We start from the raw sequence: 20,690 nt of genomic DNA, 5'->3' as shown, positions 1-20,690 counted from the left end.
CCTGTTAAAAATACGAATTTTTTTTTAACGTCCTGAAATATTTAGATCGTTTTTGTGGCCAGTCATCGCTGTTCCTCGTTTACCAACCGTAGGTTATAATTGTCCATTTTTGTTCATCTTTACCTCAGAAAGTTTTTTCCACGCCTTTTGCTTTATGAGTTTAGATTCATATCTTATCTCATTTAATTTCTTAACGCGTTACAGATAACAATTACGTCTTTTCCAGTTTCCAACCACAGATCACTTTTCAAAATTTCGTTTATGGGATTCTCACTGTCGTTTGTTCTATACCATTTTCTTTAGCTGTTGCGATCCTTACTTCCCCTAGTTTTCCAATCACAATTATCCGTGATACATTTTCCTCAATCAGTCCCTTCAACATTTTAAATGACCTTAAATTAGAATTAGCGCCTTTGTAAAATTACGTTTTTTTAAATTCTCTCCCGAAATAAATAATGTCCCTCTGTCCCTTATTTTTAGCTCCCTTTTACTGTCGCTTGTTATTAGCTTGTTTCTTTAATGTTTCTCTTCTTTTGGCGTATTTTAAGCTTTAATGTTTTAATTTTATTAATAATTCCATCTTAACCGAGTGGTTAGCACGCTAGACTTGAAATTCTTTTCCGTGAAGACAGAGTTTCGATTTTGGTGTCACTGGTTATGGTTTGGAACGGGGGTCAGTGGCGTGACTCTGTAAGCTGAGCCAGAGCCAACCCAGCTCTAAATGAGCACCTGGAGAAATCTGGGGAAGGTAAACAGGAAGGGTGTGTGAAAGCAAAGGATAGCTGGCCCCCAACGACCCATTACACTTCCTGGCTGAAGGGACATGAAACAGAAATCAGCGCCGCAGGTAAGAACGTAAAGTCCGGCGCCGTATTCTTTACCGTATCTCTTATATTTTTGCCTAAGATTTTTCGTTTGTTATCACTTGTTTTTTTTTTTAATTTAACTTATGCTTCATGCAACGCCATGTGTGGAAAACCATGTTGTGACCAAAAGGGGCCCAGAATTGCACAAAGCATCCATTCATACTGGAGGTCCCAGGGATTTTCTGCTATCCAGTTCTAAGCCGGCTTTTAAGTGCTTTGTGTATCCTTGAGAAAACTTAATAGTCCCTGTACTACACTGGTTTAGGACCCATTGCTTTTCCTGGGGCCATAATAATTTCAATGATGTAAAAAATATGAAAATTGCAACTTGGAATTTCACAATAATAAAAACAACCATCGTATTGACATTTTGACTGATGGATTCAGACATATGTTTTGAACTGGACTTGCTATGAGTTTCAGAAACTCATAACTCAGAGGTAGAAAACATGAATCTTGGTGCAATAGAATTTATTTACTCAGGCAGGAAGGATGGAGTGCATAGGCAAGGAGTAGGGCTCATGATGAGCAAGGAAGCTGCCAAGTCTTGCTTAGGTTGGGAAGGTATTAAGAATAGAATCATTACTACTCGTTTTGCAACTAAAAAAGGAAGAAAGAAAAACAAAACAAAGTAAGTTAAAAACATATAAAGAAAAGGAAAAAACAAAGCTAAAACATAAACGATTAAAAACTCATATCTAAATAACTTCCGCCATTACGTTTTTGTCTTGGTGCCACTGCATGGTGAACATTTTGATATCGGAAATTATTAATATGTGAGTTTTTTTGTACCTAGCCCTTTTAGGAGCGACTCTATATGAAAGGTGATGGAGAAATAGAGATACAACAGCTTATTTAGAAATGACCATTACAAGCTTCAAAATCGTCAAAATTCCAATTTTATATCCACAATAAAACGAGGAGCTTGTTTTTAAAACTGTGTTTTCATTCCCCTCTCTTTCGTCTTATTTGACTCAAGACCATAACTTCGTTTCACTTTACTTTCAGGTGATATTCCGATCGTACATACTGATGAAGAGAGAGGTAAGAAACCTTTTGCTTTTCTCATATGCAAAAGTAAAATTACCAAAAAGCTGGGAAAATCAAATAAAATGAATATCTTAGCCAAAAATGTAGTATCTACATTGAGATTAAATATGCTGCTTAATCTGAAATCACATTTTGTATACTTATAATCGGTTAGTTTTCTGTCAGTGTTGGCTCAATTGCGAAACAATTCACTAAGGCGATCAAAATTATTTACCGTAAGTTATTAGTTTGGCAAAAGATCCAAACAATTAAACATGGCCAAATGTTGTTATGGTCTTGAATGCAAGAATAAATCCAAAAAAGTACAAAGGTCACGACTCTCAGGTAAATTTGACAATTAGATTATAAATAGCAAACAAAAACTTGTGTAACTTGTATTAAAGCTAGCATAAGTTAAAAATAGTGTACTCCAGGTTACGCACTACCTCTTTCTTCGCATTGTTATACCGGAAATTACAATTTTCAAGAATATGTTATCCATGACAGCACACAGGACTGCAAATACGGGAGGTTACATGACACAGAAGCCAACATCCTATAATCATGATTTCTACAAATTTTCTTCTATATTTCTATAATATTCGATTGGATTTGCATAACTTTCCTTTTTTTCTCGTATAATTCAACTGTTTGCACTGTTTTCATCATCCCCTCCCAAGGTGTGTTGCCACCCTAGACAAATTTCCCGCTAAATGGGCCAACCAAGTCCCCTTGATGTCTTTTATTTTGTTCTGTATTAATATATACTTTTTAATAAATCACCTGGACATGCATTTATTTAAACAATTAAACAACTGCAACAAATATAACATGAGAGGTTTTTCTAATAAAATGATAGATTACGGTGCGTGTATATTCAAACTTTTCTACAGGGTAAGGGCCAAAGTGGCTTCAGCCCTGTAGATGACCAAAATTATGCAGATTCTTACATCATATGAATAATAATGACCCTCTCTGTTCAACCAAAATTCTATAGTAAAACCTAAAAATTTATTTCATAAGACTAGCGTTGCTTGATAATCTTTTTTGAATATTAAAATTGATCGAAATTACCATCCAGCCTTTTAATTTTTAAGGAGAAAAACTGAAAAAAGTCAACAAGCATTCCTAATATTAACCAACAATGAATCTACTTTCAATTCAAAAAGAGCAGAAGTTGTCAATTAAAAACAAATTGTGAACCTTACTAAATCAAATAGTTCGTGGTAACCAACTGTAAGTAAGGAGCGACTCGGCTCAATGGTAACCGAAACACTAGAAAACAGGATTTGGATACCAATAGATCAGGGCCGTATCCAGGATTTTTGTTCGGGGGGGGGGGTTAACAGATTTTTTCCCTTGGACATTATCTAACATCCTCGAGCAACATTACGTTAGCTCGAGACCGTTAGTCCGCCCCTTGCGAACGAGGACGCGTCCACTAGGCATACTTTCGTATATTTAAGAGGGATTTTTTTTTTTTTTTTTTTTTTTTTTCTATTAAAGCAAAAAAAGACAAGTATTTACATACAATACTACAAGTTAATTTTTTTTTTTTTTTTTTTGGAGACAGCAAAAACAGTTAACGCAAAAAGAAGCCAAATAGTAAAAGTAGTCTATATATTTCTGAGTTTTTTTCTTTTTTTAGCTAAAAGTAAGGACGAATATCTATAAAACGAAATCCAGGCGACGATTTTTCTTCCCTGCAACAATGTCGATGACCTTGTCAGGGCAGATGTCATCGTCCCTATGGACTGCAAGGAGGGCTAAGCCACTCAATCGTTCTTCGCCTGTTGAATTTCTCAGCTAGGTTTTGAGCCATCTGAGCGTTGAGAAACTTCTTTCCGGAGTAGCAGTGCTAACAGTTAACGTCACAAGAACAGCCAGAAGAAGAAAAACATTTGGAAAAAAGGTGGCGTCACCTGCCTGAAGCGAAGACACAGCACAAGTAGGCCTCTCTGATACCGAAACATTCTCCCACTTGATGCGCCATAACTCAATTTCTTGCTTCAGTCAGTCTGGCTCCGGAAGAATATCGTCATAAAATTCAACCAATGACTCCAGGTTTAATGCCTTCAGATAGACAGAAACAATTTTGGCAGGAGAAAGGACGCTGAGATTTGACAGCAGTTTCTGGTAAAGCACAAATCGTTGTTTCAGCTCGGATGTGAAGTGGTCCAGGAAATGAATAAAGAGTGAAATTCTATATTGGTTTAGAAGGTCTGGAACTTCTGCATGCATATTCCGGCTACCTCTCGTCCTTGGACGAGTCATTTCCAATCTTCAGTCGCTGGTAAAACGCTCAGCTTCGTCAAAAATATACATGAAAGCAGTAGCAGCACTTCCTCGCATTTCCTTTGTTTTTGAAAGGACAATTTCCACGTGCCTGCATGCAGCTGCCAAATCACTGTCAACTGACTGAAGAGTCTTGCACAGTGGAAGCGTAAGGCAGAAAAGCTCTTTGTCCAAATAGAGACACACAACAAATTGCGGCTGGTTAATCGTGTCCAGCAACTGCGCCGCTTTTGCAGAAGTTTCTGTATTTCCGTTCTCTTCAAGAGCTTCCAGGGATCGCAGGATTGGTCGGTACAGCTCAAGAAAACGCACGACTCAATCGTGGTGCTCCACCCATCTTGTTTCGCAGAGTCCGGTTAAAGTATGTTTCCTCGAATCCGGTAGTATTTCATTGAGCTTCTTTTTTAAATTCTGTGTCCTGGGTGGGGAAGTATGGTAAAAACTGCAGACTTGTGACAAGACACCGAAGAAATGCTTAAACGCCAGAATAGAGCATACAGAAGAGATGACCAAGTTTAGACTGTGCGCAGTACAATGGACGTAAAGCGCCTTCGGATACTTTTCACGTATAACAGCCTGTACACCCCTAAGATGCCCACTCATCGCTGCCGCACCGTCATATCCCTGACCAACCATGTTGTTCAGATTAAGAATAAGGTTTTCGAGAAATCGTAGGATTGATGAAGCCAGACCTTGCCCAGTCAAATAAGAAACTGAGGTAAAACCAAGGAAGTCCTCATGCAGATTCCCTTTGAAAGTGTAGCGGACGCAAACAGACAGCAGCTCGGTATTCGAAACGTCCGCTGCTTCATCGGCAAGCACCGAAAAGCATGGAATTGCGTTTACTCTTTCTACAATAGACTGCTGAAGAAGCTCCCCGGATGCGGCGATAATACCATTCTGGATGATGGGAGAAAGATATGTGGCATTTCCGGCCGCAGAAAGAAGATGGTTCTTCAGGATATCGTCACCGTGTCTCGCCCTCAGCCGCAGTAGTGCTCGAGAGTTGCCATCATTGTGAGAAGGTTCTGGATCCGAGACCGAAATGGGACCGGAATCGTTGGTACCACGAAGGGCAAGCTGTTGCCGCCCACAAAATATCACCGTCTCAACAATTGGTCGCAACTTCTGGTGGTTTTCTTGAACCTGCGCTTTCCTCGTTGCGTCTAATTGGTGCAAGATATTGTCCTGCCTTTTCTCCGAGACAGAAATGAAGTTTTCAGCCGATACGATGCAGTTTCTATGAAACTCTGCTTGTTGGTGAGCTGTGAAGCACTCTATCGCATTCTTCCAGTTCCTGAAAGGTTTGGTGACTAGATTCCCCAAGCGCTGGTGGCAGCCTTTGCCAGCTGTCTCTGACGAGAACAGAACGCAAAATCTGCAAAAAGCAGCGTCCTCAGACGGAGAGTAGGACAACCAACTAAAACGAGCAAGCAAAGATAACTGAAACTTCAGCTTCCGTTTTCGGATACTTGAAAAATATAGGAGATATCTGGAGTCCATGAGATTTTTAGCAACGGAAGTTTAGATTTTGCATCAAGACTGGATGATTTGTTGACAAAACGATCGTTGTCATTTGTAACCAACGACAGAGCTGGGTTGGTTCAGGTGCGTGTTGCGTTGTGGTTGGTTCAAGGGTGTGTGATTCAGAGGCTTCAACGATGGCTACAGTGCCCTTCAGATCCACAGGTGTAGATGAATGCTCCGCAGACGTCCCGTTAACGCCACTGTCAGAAACATCCCTGGTCCGCTTGGGCGCGAAAAACGACGTAATGTCACACTTCCTCTTCAAGTTGAAAATCGCTCTTCCCTTATCCAAGTCCGAAATTGAACTGAACTGAACTAACAATCTTGCACTCTCTTATAACATTTACCTCGAGCCCCCATTAATCCCGATTTACCATGCAAGGTCTGACCTTGCATAATAAGGCGAACATGGGGTTACCTAATTGCGTAAGCTGATCACAACCGTTTACCCACAAAATTGCAATAGGATTTTTGTATGACACAAAATGCAATAAGATAATAGTGCATATTAACCCTAATTTATTACGCAAGGTCAGGTGAACATGGGGTTACCTACGGTTAACTAATTGCGTAAGCTGATCAGAACCGTGTACCCACAAAATGCAATAGGATTTAGTGTGGGAGCATATTTTTTTTTCTTTACAGCCATTTTTTAGACAAAGCTTCGACTCAGTCAGATAATTTCGAGGGGGGGGGTTCAAACCGGTAACCCCCCCCCCTGGATACAGCCTTGCAATAGATACATCAAAAGAATTAGATTTTAATGCTGATTTCAAATATATAAGTTTCATCAAGTTTAGTCCTACCCATTTAAAGTTACGCGCCTGAAAAAATTTGGCTGATTTTCGAAAAAAGGGGGAAAGACCCCCTAAAAGTTATAGAATCTTAATGAAAATTACACCATCATATTAAGCGTATCAGAACACCCTACTGTAGAAGTTTCAAGCTCCTATCTACAAAAATGTGTACTTTTGCATTTTTTGCCAGAAGAAAGACCACGGATGCGTCTTTATTTGTTTTTTTTTTCCCCCCAGGGATGATCGTATCGACCCAGTGGTCCTAGAATATCGTGGCAGGGCTCATTTGAACGGAAATTAAAAGTTCTAGTGCCATTTTTAAGTGACCAAAAAATGGAGGGCAACTAGGCCCCCTCCTGCTGGAGACATGCAGACTTGATATTTTGACGTGTCTGAACAAAATGGCTATCTCAGAACTTGGATCCGACTTCGTGAAGTTACGTGTGGGCTGAGTAACAAAAAAGGGAAGGGTGGAGAGGCTGGTTACCTTCCAATCACTTTTGGCTCTTAAGAGGGCAATTATCATTGGGTTATGTGATTAATTCTTTATCTTTTTTAAGTGGGACGTTTATTACCATTTTCAATTTTTCTAGGGAAAACATATATTTCCAATTTTCGACGAAATTTTTTCGCCAGTTTTAGTTTTTGTCCGAAAGTTTTCAAAGATCTTCAATTTTTGTTATAGATTTTTAAAATGCGTGGTTTTTAGATCGGAAATTTTTAATCATTATAAATTTTTGTCGAGTGAAAACACAAATTCCCAATACTTTGTCGAGATCTTTGGCCAGTCTCAATTCTCATTCACGCAATTGCGGGTTTTTCAGCTTTTATTATTTTATTTAACACAGGAGAAAGCTATAGGCTTTTCTCAATTCGGGACTTTTGTCCCAAAGTTTTCGTCATTTTAATTTTTGATCCCGTAATTTCGCTATATTTGGTTTCTTTAAAATAAAATTTTCTCAGGCGCGTAACTTTTGATGGGTAGCACTAAGCTCGATGACACTTATATACTTGAAATCAGCATAAAAATCTGATTTCTTTATGTATATACTGGTTTCAAAATTCTGTTTTTTTAGTTTCGGTTACTATTGAGCAGGGTCCCTCCTTACTTACAGTTCGTTACCACGAACTGTTTGATTGTGGTGTGTGGATTTCTAGTTTTATGGTTTTTGAAAAGCTTGCAAAAGGTAAAGTGATAAAGTGAAATTTACATATGCTGAATTTCCTGTACTGAATTTCCTGTGTGATCTTGGAGGCTCTCTGCTGGTCTGGCTAGAAATATCAATTCTATTAACATTAAAACAATTAATGATCAGGAGGTTTCAGAACGGGTAAAACGTAAATAAAGGACATTGATGAATTTCATAAAAGCATTTTCCTCACGGTAAATGAGCCGAAATTTTTACTTAGCACACGACTTGGTGAGCTCCTGATTATTGGTCCAGCCAGGCCTTTGTGCTCCGACCTGCACTCTGTGGACCAACACACTTACCTTTTCAGCAATGAGTGGTGCGTGTACAATTTCAGCACAATACGTGTTGAATAAAATCTAACTTTCAGAAACACAAATTGCAGACTTCTGAGACAGGAGCTGCAACGGTACTTTGATTTTTCCAAGGATACCATCACTTACGCTTTGAAAAGTAGACAGGTCAATTTTACCCCAGTCACAGATTTCATGCCATTCTCTGGTATCACTTTATGTGATGGGGTACGTTGGAGTTAACATGACGGGAAAAGTGTTTCTTATTGGAAGGGACCTGAAGTCTGGAATGTAGTAATAACAGAGGTTTTCGAGTTTGGAAGTATTTCAGGCGAGCAAAACTTAAAATCAAGAGAAGACGTACTGCCAGAGCTTTGGATGTATGTGAATATAAGCTCCTTTTCTGCTGGAATGAGCTGCGGGCATATGCTACACAGAGTATTTGCTCTTCAACTGGATTCATGACTGTCAGATTGTTCGATTCAAAATCAGTGGCAAGGGTGCTAAGAGCTCGGCACATTTTATCAGAGAGTACATCGGAACTAGAATTGCGATAATCAGTGGGAAGGTAAGCTGAAGCAACAGCGTAATTTGTATTTTGACTTCCACAAAATATGCCGAAAAAAAGTCGCAAAAGGACTCTGGTAATAGTTTGTTTCGCCCAAAAATGGCAGTGCTACCGCTAGGTCGATACACACCGGTGTTTGGCAGCGTGAGAATATTTAACCAGTAGAGGTTTTGTTTTTTTGTAGGTTAAGACTGTCCGGTGTCATCAGGTGCTCTTGCAAACATACCACGTCACTCGCTTCCCATAGTGTTTGTATCAATGGGAGCTTCAGATTTACACCTGCGTTTACATTCCACGACGTTATTCTGAGTCTTCTATTCATTTTGTGGGACTGAAATCTTTTGTGGTACAGCGCATTTATAACTATAACAGGGATGAGCAGTTTGAGAGCAAATAATGTACTTGACACTGTTCAGGCAAGGGGAGTTGCGGTTACTCGAATGAACCTTTTGTCCACAGTGGGAGTAGCAAATTGCAAATTTACAGGCAACAGTAGCTTAGCAGACATATGCCCATAAGCCTGACAGTTGAAGCACCGAGGAGGCAGGGGTAGCCTACATATTCATCGATTTTAATCCGTTCCTAATCGATAACAACAGGGTTCAAGATGGCAGTATCCAGGCAATCACGGCGCGAGAACTTCAACTTAAAAAACCTAGTTTTTCCAATGCGGAAGGCTCTCCCACAACCGGGTACTAATCTCTATATTTCGTCGTCGGAGGTAGAATCGGGGATAAAACGAGCAATGCCATGGTATATAGGGATTTTCAAAGGGACTAATTCCTAAAAAAGGGACTAATGTACCAAATTTTGAGAATAACGAAAACTAAAGGAAAACACTGACAAACGAAGTGAAAGCACATCAGTTCTCCTCGAATAGAAGTTTCTTTTCAGCTTGCTGAACTATCAGTTTTTTTTTTTTTTTTTTTTTTTTTTTTTTTTTTTTTTTTTGACAAGAATTAATTAAAAGTTACTCCTCTTCGATTAACTTTTCTATGGCAAATTTTGTTCTCTTTGTCACTTCCTTTTAGCCTTAAAATAACTTTTTGTTTCAGAGGTGCTATTAATCAAGACAATTACTGAGCTGATTCAAGCTTTAAAAGAGCTTAGAATAGAAGTTCAATCGAATCGCCAAGAAATTCGCAGTCTGAAGGAAACTCTTGAAAACTGTGATATGTGTAAAGGTAAGTCTTATGTGTTGAATGATAATTCAAACTCTATTTAATGAGTGCCAGGGGCCGATCCAGGATTTTTTTAGGGGAGGGGGGTGCAAAATAGGTTGATCCGATAAACTTACGTTAGGACCAAGTCAATATACCAAGACAATCTCAATATATTTTTCTATTTTTGGGGAATAAGGTCTTTCCGCCAGTAACTCGTTCGACTAGCTTAAAGAAACTCAACTAGCTCAGTGGCTTTGAAAAATCAACTTATGGCTATATGTCGAAAGTGTGATAATTAAATACAATATTTTTTTCTGGTTCCATTTTGCTGTTTTTTTGTTTTTTTTTTGAAAAGGCAATCCTCAAAAATCCGAGTAAGAAGTTCAAGTTAAGACATCCTTTGGAAACTGATAAGGCTTTAGACCCTCTGTAATTAAAGCTCCATAGCCTGAAAACTTAGAAAAAAAATACAGTCTTGTAAAAATTAAGTATTAATTTGTTTAAAATTGAAAAAAAATGTTCATGGGCTCGTTCCAAAAATGGTCATGAAAGATTGCTCATTTAGACTCCCGCTGCTTGTTCTGTAAAAAAAGAGAATGTTTGTATAGCCTTTAAAAAACCTACATTCAGAAAATATATTTCTCTGTTCTTCCCTGTGTTAGAAAAAAAAGAAGCAAAAGGGAGCAATAAATTCTGATAGATCTGAATTGCAAGATTCATGCGTCTTGGGGAACTGATAGCATATTGTGGATTTTTCTGTGTACGTTTATACATGAGGCCCACCCAGGCAAAAACCGAATTTTCTACAGGAGTGTTTACATCATAAGGAGGGGTCGTTTAGCCTGTCTGTCTCAGATCATTTGGAGTTATCGAGGGAGAATCTGTCGAAGTTTTAACTCTGTGAATGAGGTATAGCCTAGAAACTGGTGCACGGTGCAACCACAATCAAACAGTTCTTGGTAGCGAACTGTAAGTAAGGAGCGACCCGGCTCAACAGTAACCGAAACTCTCAAAAACGCAATTTTGATACCAATAGATACATCAAAATAATGGTATATTTATGTTGATTTCAAATATATAAGTTTCTTAAAGTTTAGTTTTACCCTTCAAAAGTTACGGGCCTGAAACAATTTGCCTCATTTTCAAAAAAGGGGGAAACACCTCCTAAAAGTGATAGAATCTTAATGAAAATCAAACCGTCAGATTCAGCGTAACAGAAAAACCCTACTGTAGATGTTTCAAGCTCATATCTGCAAAAATATGGAATTTTGTATTTTTTGCTCATTTGAACGGAAATTAAAAGTTCTAGTGCCCTTTTTAAGTGACCAAAAAATTGGAAGGCAACTAGGTCCCCTCCCACGCTCATTTTTTCCCTGAAGTCATCTGATCAAAATTTTGACACGGCCATTTTGTTCAACATAGTCGAAAGTCTAATAAATATGTCTTTGAGGATGACTTCATCCCCTTTCCGGGGAAAGGGCAGCAAGTTATGAACTTTGCCTATTGTTTACATATAGTATTGGTTGGGAAGTATACAGACGTTTTCAGGAGGCCTTTTTTTCTGGCGGGGGAGTGGGGGGGGGGGGTTGGAGGAGGGGTTACGTGGGAGGATCTTCTCATGGAGGATGTTCTAATGAGGGAAGGGCATTTCTATGAAGGGGGCACCAGATTTCCCAGTATTACTTAAAGAACGAGCAGAAATTAAATTAAAAAAAACAAGTTTTTTCAACTGAAAGTAAGGAACAACATTAAAACTTATAACGAACAGAAATTATTACATATATCAGGGGGTTCACCCCCTAGTCAATATCTCGCTCTTTACGCTAAAGTTTTTTTTAGTACTTTCAATAGAGCTATCTCTTCTAATTAAACGGCATTTGTGATTCAGGGGTTTATGATTCGAACAAAATTCGAACTTTAGCGTAAAGAGCGAGGTATTGACTAGGGGATGAACCTCCTCATGTACGTAATAATTTCGGTTCGTTTTAAATTTTAATGTTGTTCCTTACTTTCAGTTGAAAAAAAAACTTGTTTTTTTCTTTCAAATTTTGTTCGAATCATAAAGCCCTGAATCACAAATGCCGTTTAATTAGAATAGATAGCTCTATTGAAAGTACTAAAAAAAAACTTTAGCGTAAAGAGCGAGGTATTGACTAGGGGGTGGACCCCTTCATATATGAAATAATTTCTGTTCGTTTTAAGTTTTAATGTTGCTCCTTACTTTCAGTTGAAAAAACTTGTTTTTTTTTCATTTAATATAAATAAAGCAAAAAGCTGTCTAAAGGGCGGTATTGGCTAAAAGAGGTAAAGGCATTTAAAGCAATTTATTCCTCACTTTGTCAGATTTGTGAATGCCATTTGTTGAACTTTTTTCTTTTAAAAAAAAAACATGAACTGCAAATTGATATTTGCAACTTTAAAAGTTATTTGCAATACCTGAAAGAACCGAATTTTCTCATTCAGTCAGGGGTATTCAACCAGATTGAAAAACTACATTACACTCACATTTTCTTTCTTTTTTGTTCTTCCCTTTCTTACCATATCTTTCATTTTGATGTAAATTCTTGAGAAAAAAACTATGTATTTACATGAAGATGCATAAATTGGTTTATCCTAAATTTCATTTGAAAGTTCGAGTTTATATGAACTTCCTTATAAAGCGAAATGCACATTTTTTAGCTCAAGATTTTAGTCTTTTGCTGCCATGGTTAATCTATCTATGTTACTCAAAAGGAATTGTTTGTGATGGAGTTATATTGATTGTTGTTCTTTTTCAAAAGTATGAAAATATCAAGAGAACGAATTCACGTTTGGTTTTTACTTATGGAAAATGAATTGCAAGTAATCTTAAATTACCCATGATATACGATCTTTTTTTTTTTTTTTTTTTTTAATAGCTTAGTAGGCCTATAGAAAACCGAAGTTCGGAGAGCCGAAAGTTTTATGGGTTTTTGAGAAACCAATTTTTTTCGGGATTTAATTGTATTTGTTTAACATTTGTTTATTTATTTATTTGTTTAACATTTGAAGACTTTTACTTGAAATACAAATTTATTTTTTATAAGTGTGCAAACCAAGATCTGAATATTGGAAGATACAATAATAACATTCGTCAATTATAATTCTGGGACATGGGCGCTCCGAAAGACATAAGAGGGTCCAAGGAAATTTTTTCCAGAGTAATTGTCTAAGGATTTTTTTTTGGGTACCCTGCTGACCTACCGTCACCTACTGAGTGCCCGCCCCCCCCCCACTCTTTAAGTTAAAATATTATAGAGGTTGAAAAATACTTCTTATTCCGTTTCAACGGCCCTTGTGTTTGAACAGTTGTTCTTAAGAAATTAGGACAAAAAGTCAAACTTTGGAGTAAACATGGGGGAGGGGGTTCTGATAGGATTCCCCTCCCCCTTATACGACTTAACTTATGTTTTTTTTAGTTTTGATGTCTTACCTTGCTCTCAGTCGATAAAAAACTTGTTTTAAGTTGTTGTTTTTCTATTTCCTGCTATTGAAATCATGACCCTAAATCGTCTCAGGCCTAGAAAGTGATAGCTCAGCTAACTTAGTATTTAACTTCAAAGCCGTATCAAGGATTTTTTTCGGAGGGGGTAAAGATTTTTTTTCGAGGGGGGGGTACACGAAAAAAAACTCAAAAAACGCATACAAAATTTGTTTATATCCATTTTTGTTACGTTTTTCGAGTCAAAAAAACATTTCGGGAGGGGTTCAAACCCCCCTACCCCCCCCCCTCTGGGTACGGTCTTGATTAACTTTGACATATCATTTAATCTACCAAACAGTAAAGTTTTTTTTTTTATTCCTCATTTCATATATGATCTGGGGAAAGACATTGTTTGGAAACTTACACTTTAAGACACGTCACGTCAACGATGACTCGGTATACTATTTTTCATTGCAAGGTTTTAGGGTTTACACATTATTTGTTTCAAAATTTGGATTTTTGTTGTGCTCTTCGAAAGTATACTGGTAAAGTGTCGTGGAGGATGAGGAGGTGAGTGGGTGTGAAATTAAGGCTTAGTTTAATTGCTTCTTACACCTAAGCTGTAAAGTCTTGCTCTTGCTGGATAAATTCAAAACTGGCGTATGCCCAAAAATGTCACCATCACCAATGTCACAATTCTTCTTAAGAGTGATTCAACGCTTCATATGCTATTCATCCAAAAAGCGGATTTGGGAGTTACTTTATCAAGCCAACTAAAGAATAGTTGAAATGGGGTAGCTGAAGAAAAAAAACATATAACTTGACATTCAGTTAGAAAATGAGACGGTGAGTACAGAAATAATGACAAAATTTGTCCAAACCAAAAAAAAAGCATTTACGGTACATTGAAAATTTAGAAAACTGTCATGGAAGTATATTTCACAAATCTTACGTATTTATATAGCACAAGTTGGGAGGTCCCTCCCCCTTCCTTTTAGTGAGAACCTGAAATATTATTTTGAACAAGTTAGCCTCGAGTCTCTAAATTAAATAGCGCAACGCCATGTTCTATTTATTCTGTCATAGCATTTTGACTTTTAATGTGTTTAAAGTTTGTCAAAGGGATATTATATATTGTATAGGTTAAGGAACAAATTTGACTTTGCATGATCTTTTTTCCTTGCTTAGCTAAGCGTGAACGTTGCAACCCCAACCCTTGTTTCCCCGGTGTGGACTGCATGGAAACTTCTGCTGGCTATAAGTGTGGTGTCTGTCCTAAAGGATTCGTTGGTAATGGTAAAATGTGTTTTCCTGGTAAAACATGTTCAGATGATCCCTTTCCCTGCTTTCCAGGTAAGAACAATGAACAGTCAGCTTTGTACTACCAAGTATAGCGAAGTAATAAAAGGAAGAATTATGAGGACAATATGAGAAATTAATAGGAAAGTTGCGAAATTGCCAGATTGTGAGATAGAAGGGCACCCATTTGTAGCTCCTTCCTCCTACCCTGCCTTCGTGAAGTAAAAGCGTTATACAGGTTTTTTAAGTGATGCTCCCCGGGTACTTTCTCATGTGTTTTATTCAAAACGAAGAACGCGAAGTAAGAGCCCCCTGGGTCTAAGGGAATGTTTGGCTGCAGGGGGCTGAAAGTTTCTAAATCCTACTAAAATGTTCTCTAATTTAATCTTGATTGTTTTTCTACCTTGTAGAAAAACTTATCCTTTGACACGGAATGAAAATATGTGCGCTTTTTGAAGTTGGGTCTTACTAAAGAAAAAATTAAATATGAAAGACTTGACGAGGAATAAACTAAAGAAAAAATTAAATATGAAAGACTTGACGAGGAATACCCCTGTTCAGTGGTATTTTCTAATACAAATATTTTCTTGGTTTCAACTCGAAACTAATAAAAGCAACATGCACATTGTAAGAAAAATTACATACAATCCTTCGACTAAGTTAAAATAATAAAACTGGAAGAAATAATTGTTTGGTGACTATGTAATGTATCAGGATTACCGCAGTAGCTGCAACATGTAAAGAGCAATCCACGGCCCATACTAACCGAAATTTGGAAACCTGTATTCAAAGAAATGATTTAGTAAAAATGTCCCAAACAACGGTAATTCAATAATAGTAACTGTTACCCTGACTTTTTTTAAAGCCTTGACTCTCAAAAATAAAAATATATCTCCGTTCTTTTCTGTGTAAGAAAAAAAGAAGAAGAATCAAAACTGAGTAATATATCTGATGGACTGGAATAAAAAAAAAAAATACTGAGTGTTGTGGAAATTTTTGCATACTCTTGATTTTTGTGCACGTTTATCCATGGAAACCTGACAGGTGGACTGCACAATTTCTATAGGAGCGTGCAGATCATGAGGAGCGTCCTTTAGCCTGTCTGTGGCAGGTCTTTAGTACTTCCCAGAGGGAGAGTCTGTTTCCCTCTCATAGGCTCGAAATCTCTTTTCTTTCACAATCAGTCTCAAATAAAATAACTCTTTTTTATTTGGGTAAATAATTGTAGAATGTCACAATATTTAACATGTTAACCTGAATTATTAACTAGTCAAATTTAAAGATTTTGATGTAATCAAGGTTTTCTTTATAAGAGTAGGTGGTACATGATGCACTCAGTTGGGAAAAAAAAGTTGATACCAAAAAGTAACAAAACCTTGTTGTCTATGCATATACTAGGGGATAAAGATGAAATTTGACATATTTAATGTTCAGGTAGATTTGGAGCATGCTTGAACAAACTAATTACGTAGGCCACTTGTGTTCATTAGAAATGTGTTATGGCCAACCCTATCGTGAACAGTAGGATAGTGTAAAAGAACAAACAGCCATATTAGACTTGTTTATCTTCAGATGCATAAAGAATCCTTGCTTCTAGTTTCCAATTGAATGCAACAATTTTATGAGTTATTTACACCACTATTAAACTTAATGATACATAATAAAAACTGAGCTTATGTATCTAGTTTGGTATCTACGTATATGCAAATGTGTTTGGTGCAGACTTTGTTCGTTTTTCCGACAGTTTTATCTATCGGCCTCTCTATAACTAATTGATTTTGCTTAGGACTACCGCTTTTTTATCTTACATATTTTAACTCGTTTGATAGTATCTGTGCCAATTATTGAAAGTATCTGTAAAAGAATTCCGACTTGTTTTTTTTTAAACTATATTTGGAATTGGTTCAGAATTAGAATGACGTGGCATAAAAAGGACTGAATGGATTCATTTGGAAATAATGGACCATTTTTTCTCCGATTTCTTATTTATGGCGTCAATTGACCTTACCTGTGAACACCCAATATAAATCCGTATTATTTGGCTCACCAACGTACATCCTGTTCATTTAGTATCAAAGATATAGACATAGATAATAATATAAGCTTACCTACCATCCTTTCAAACAGTTCGTGGTAACGAACTGTAAGTAAGGAACGACCCGGCTCAACGGAAACCGAAACTCTAAAAAACAGAATTTTGATACCAATAGATACATCAAAAGAATCAGATTTTAATGCTGATTTCAAATATGTAAGTTTCATTAAGTTTAGTCTTACCCATCAAAAGTTACAGGCCTGAGAATATTCGGCTGATTTTCGAACAAAGGGGGAAAGACCCCCTAAAAGTTATAGAACCTTAATGAAAATCACACCATCATATTCAACGTATAAGAGAACCCTACTATAGAAGTTTCACGCACCTATCTACAAAAATGTGGAATTTTCCATTTTTTGCCAGAAGAAAGATCACGGATGCGTGTTTATTTATTTTGTTTTTCCCATGGGTGACCGAATAGACCCAGTGGTTCTAGAATATCGTGGGAGGGCTCATTGGAATGAAAATTAAAAGTTCTAGTGCCCTTTTTAAGTGACCAAAAAAATGAAGGGCAACTAGGCCCCCTCCCACGCTCATTTTTTTCCCAAAGTCACCTGATCAAAATTTTCAGATAGCCATTTTGTTCAAAATGGTCGAAAATATGATAACTATGTCTTTTAGGATGACTTAATCCCCCGAAGTCTCCGGGGGGAGGGCTGAAAGCTATGAACTTTACCCAATGTTAACATATAGTATTGGCTATTGGGGAGTATACAGACGTTTTCAAGGGGGATTTTTTCTGGTAGGTCGGGGGGGGGGGTGGTTAGATGGGAGGATCTTTCCATGAAGGAAGTTTTCATGGGGGAAGGGACATCGCTATGAAGGGGGCGCCAGATTTCCCATCATTATTAAAGAAAAAGATCAGAAGTTAAATAAAAAAAAACAAGTTTTTCAACTGAAAGTAAGGAGCAACATCAAAACTTAAAACGAACAGAAAATATTACGTATATGATTGGGTCCACCCCTTAGTCAATACCTCGCTCTTTAAGCCGAAGATTTTGTAGAACTTTCCTAAGAGCTATATATCCTAACTAACCGCCTTTGTGATTAAGGGGTCATTTTCAAAGGATTGGAAAAAATTTTAATTATATCGTAAAGAGCAAGGTATTGACTAGGGGAAGAACCCCCTAATATACGTATTAAAAATCTATGAATATAGAAGTTCGTTACGTAAGTTAATTCGTAAGTTACGTGTATTTATTACTAATAAAAACGTTCGTAAATAAAATTATTCCGTATATGAAAGGGGCTGTCCCCTCCTCAACGCCTCACTCTTTGCGCTAAAGTTTGACTTTCCCACAACTCTATTTTTTTTAAGAAATAAAAAACTTTAGCGTAAAGAGCGAGAGTAGTTACCTTGTATACAGTTTCAATTACACATGAAAATATACATTGAAATTGCTGTTGATTTGAACGGTACATGAAAATATACATTGGAATTGCGCAAGAAAAACCCATGTCTGAGACATTAAACTCACGCGTGAATATTTTAAAAGTTGGCACACTATAATGCATGTTATGAAACTAAAGTCGAGGTTGTTTAAACTTGGCAAGGCATAATGTGGTCATACATGTCTTGAGAGTATGGTCGTAATAATATAATGTGGTCAAACAGGTTTTTTTCTGTTTTTGTTGTCAATTGCACAATGAATGTACGTCATGACTTCATGTGTACATTCTTAAAAAACTGGTATGTTATAAAGTAGTCAAACATGTTTTGAGGGCATGCACAAAATTATATAACTCAACATCCGTTTTTTATTCATCCTTGAAACCCCGTATAAAATGTTCATGCATTGGAATTTAATTTTCATTATGTAGCAGACAGGTTTTTTTTCTGTTAATCTATGGAATTTGCATTTTTTAGTTTATTTCCAGATAAAAAAAATCGTTTTACTAGTAAATTCAAATTTCAGGGGGACTTAGCCCCCCTCCCCTCCAACAATACAAACCTTTAAAATATGATGATTATAGTCATTAGAAAACGCTAAGTATGCTTTTTTCTGTTATGTAAAACAATAACTCCCTCATCCACTGCTGTGTTACGACCATATTTACTTACTTTTAGTTATTTCGTTCAAAAAAATGCCCTTTTTTCTCAATTATCAAAAAATCGTCTTTCCAGTCTAAAAACCACATGTGTTTATAATTACAGAGAGTCTTTTTTGAAGTCAGAGTTTAAACGTGTCTTATCTGAATTATGAAAACAAAAGGTTGATGATTAAGACAAGGATTTGTGTAATTCTAAACGCTTTGGCCATTCAAAAAGCGAGGATTTCTGTTAAATAAATAATTCTTATACATTTTAAAATAGCTTATTTCGTTCCAAAGCTTGGCTTTTTCATAACCAAAGGTTCACATTTGACCCAAAGAAATGTATTTTCTATAATTTTATTACAAAAAACTAGTGTTTACGTTCAAAAAGGCTTTATACTTTAGTTTTTAAGGAAATGACTTATTTTCGTTGCAAAGCTGCGTATTTTCATAACCACCGGTTCAAACCTGACCCAGAGAAACGTCTTTTCTATAATTTTTTTACAAAAAACTAGTGTTTACGGTCAAAAAAAGCTTTATAGTTTAGTTTTTACGGAAATGGCTTATTTTCCTTCCAAAGCTTGGCCTTTTCATAACCAAAGATTCACATTTGACCAAGGAAAATGTATTTTCTATAATTTTCTTACAAAAACTAGTGTTTACGTTCAAAAAAGCTTTATAGTTTAGTTTTTACGGAAATGGCTTATTTTCGTTCCAAAGCTGGGCTTTTTCAAACCAAAGATTCACATTTGATCCAAAGAAATGTATTTTCTATAATTTTCTTACAAAAACTAGTGTTTACGGTCAAAAAAGCTTTATAGTTTAGTTTTTACGGAAATGGCTTATTTTAGTTCCAAAGCTTGGCTTTTTCATAACCAAAGGTTCACATTTGACCCAAAGAAATGTATTTTCTATAATTTTCTTACAAAAAACTAGTGTTTACGGTCAAAAAAGCTTTATAATTTAGTTTTTACGGAAATGGCTTATTTTCGTTCCAAAGGTGCCCTTTTTCATAACCAAAGGTTCACATCTGACCCAGCGAAACGTATTTTATTTAATTTTCTCATAAAAAATATTCTTTAAAGTAAAAAAATATATTTGTATTTTAGTTTTTATTTATATGGTATATTTTGCATCCGAATCTTTGCTTTTTCATAACCAAAGGTTCACATTTGACCAAAAGAAATGTATTTTCTATAATTTTCTTACAAAAACTAGTGTTTACGGTCAAAAAAAGCTTTATAGTTTAGTTTTTACGGAAATGGCTTATTTTCGTTCCGAAGCTTGGCTTTTTCATAACCAAAGGTTCACATCTGACCCAGCGAAACGTATTTTCTATAATTTTCTTACAAAAACTAGTGTTTTCTGTAAAAAAGGTTTTATAGTTTAGTTTTTACGGGAACAGCTTATTTTCGTTCCAATGTTGGGCTTTTACATGACAAACGATTCAAAACTGACACAGTGCAACGTATTTTCTATAATTGTCTTATAGAAAATTGTGTTTACTGTAAAATAAAGCTTTATAGTCTAGTTTTTACGGAAATGGCATATTTTCGTTCTAAAGCTTGGCTTTTTCATAACCAAAGGTTCACATTTGACCCAGAGAAATGTATTTTCTATAATTTTCTTACAAAAACTAGTGTTAAAGTTCAAAAAAGCTTTATAGTTTAGTTTTTACGGAAATGGCTTATTTTCGTTCCAAAGCTTGGCTTTTTCATAACCAAAGGTTCATATTAGGTTCACATTTGACCCAGCGAAATGTATTTTCTATAATTTTCTTACAAGAAACTAGAGTTTACGGTCAAAAACCCTTATTAGCTCAGATTTTATAGGAATAGTTTTATTTTTCGATCCGAAAATAGACTAAAGTTTCAGATTTGAACCAGAGAATTGTATTCTCCATAATTCTCCATTGATATTAATAATGTATCATAATATATTTTTATATTAATATTCTACATAGCATTATTTCATTAAAAATATTACATTGTTATGTGTTCATTATTTTTTAGAGTAAGCTAGCTTATCAAGCGTTTAGAATGTTCATTAAAACATCAGAGATGTAAGAAAATGAATTTGCATACATCTATTG

The 20,690-nt window shown here is 36.3% G+C and overlaps 1 protein-coding gene across 1 annotated transcript in view; it reads left to right on the top strand.

Moving 5' to 3' along the window:
* LOC148946825 (cartilage oligomeric matrix protein-like) overlaps nt 1–20,690 on the top strand; it is a 262,924-nt gene that overhangs the window by 127,453 nt on the left and 114,781 nt on the right. The window contains exons 6-8 of the mRNA XM_089096438.1: nt 1,875–1,910; nt 9,621–9,749; nt 14,359–14,523. Coding sequence (XP_088952564.1) covers nt 1,875–1,910; nt 9,621–9,749; nt 14,359–14,523 — 330 coding nt within the window. The remainder of the gene's footprint in view (nt 1–1,874; nt 1,911–9,620; nt 9,750–14,358; nt 14,524–20,690) is intronic.

Source organism: Artemia sp. Qi Xiang Cuo, chromosome 11, assembly GCF_049724085.1.
Source record: "Artemia sp. Qi Xiang Cuo chromosome 11, ASM4972408v1, whole genome shotgun sequence".
In the NCBI taxonomy this organism is placed as follows: domain Eukaryota; kingdom Metazoa; phylum Arthropoda; class Branchiopoda; order Anostraca; family Artemiidae; genus Artemia; species Artemia sp. Qi Xiang Cuo.
Note: the sequence above shows the minus strand (reverse complement) of the source record. Positions and strands in the feature narration are given on the sequence as shown.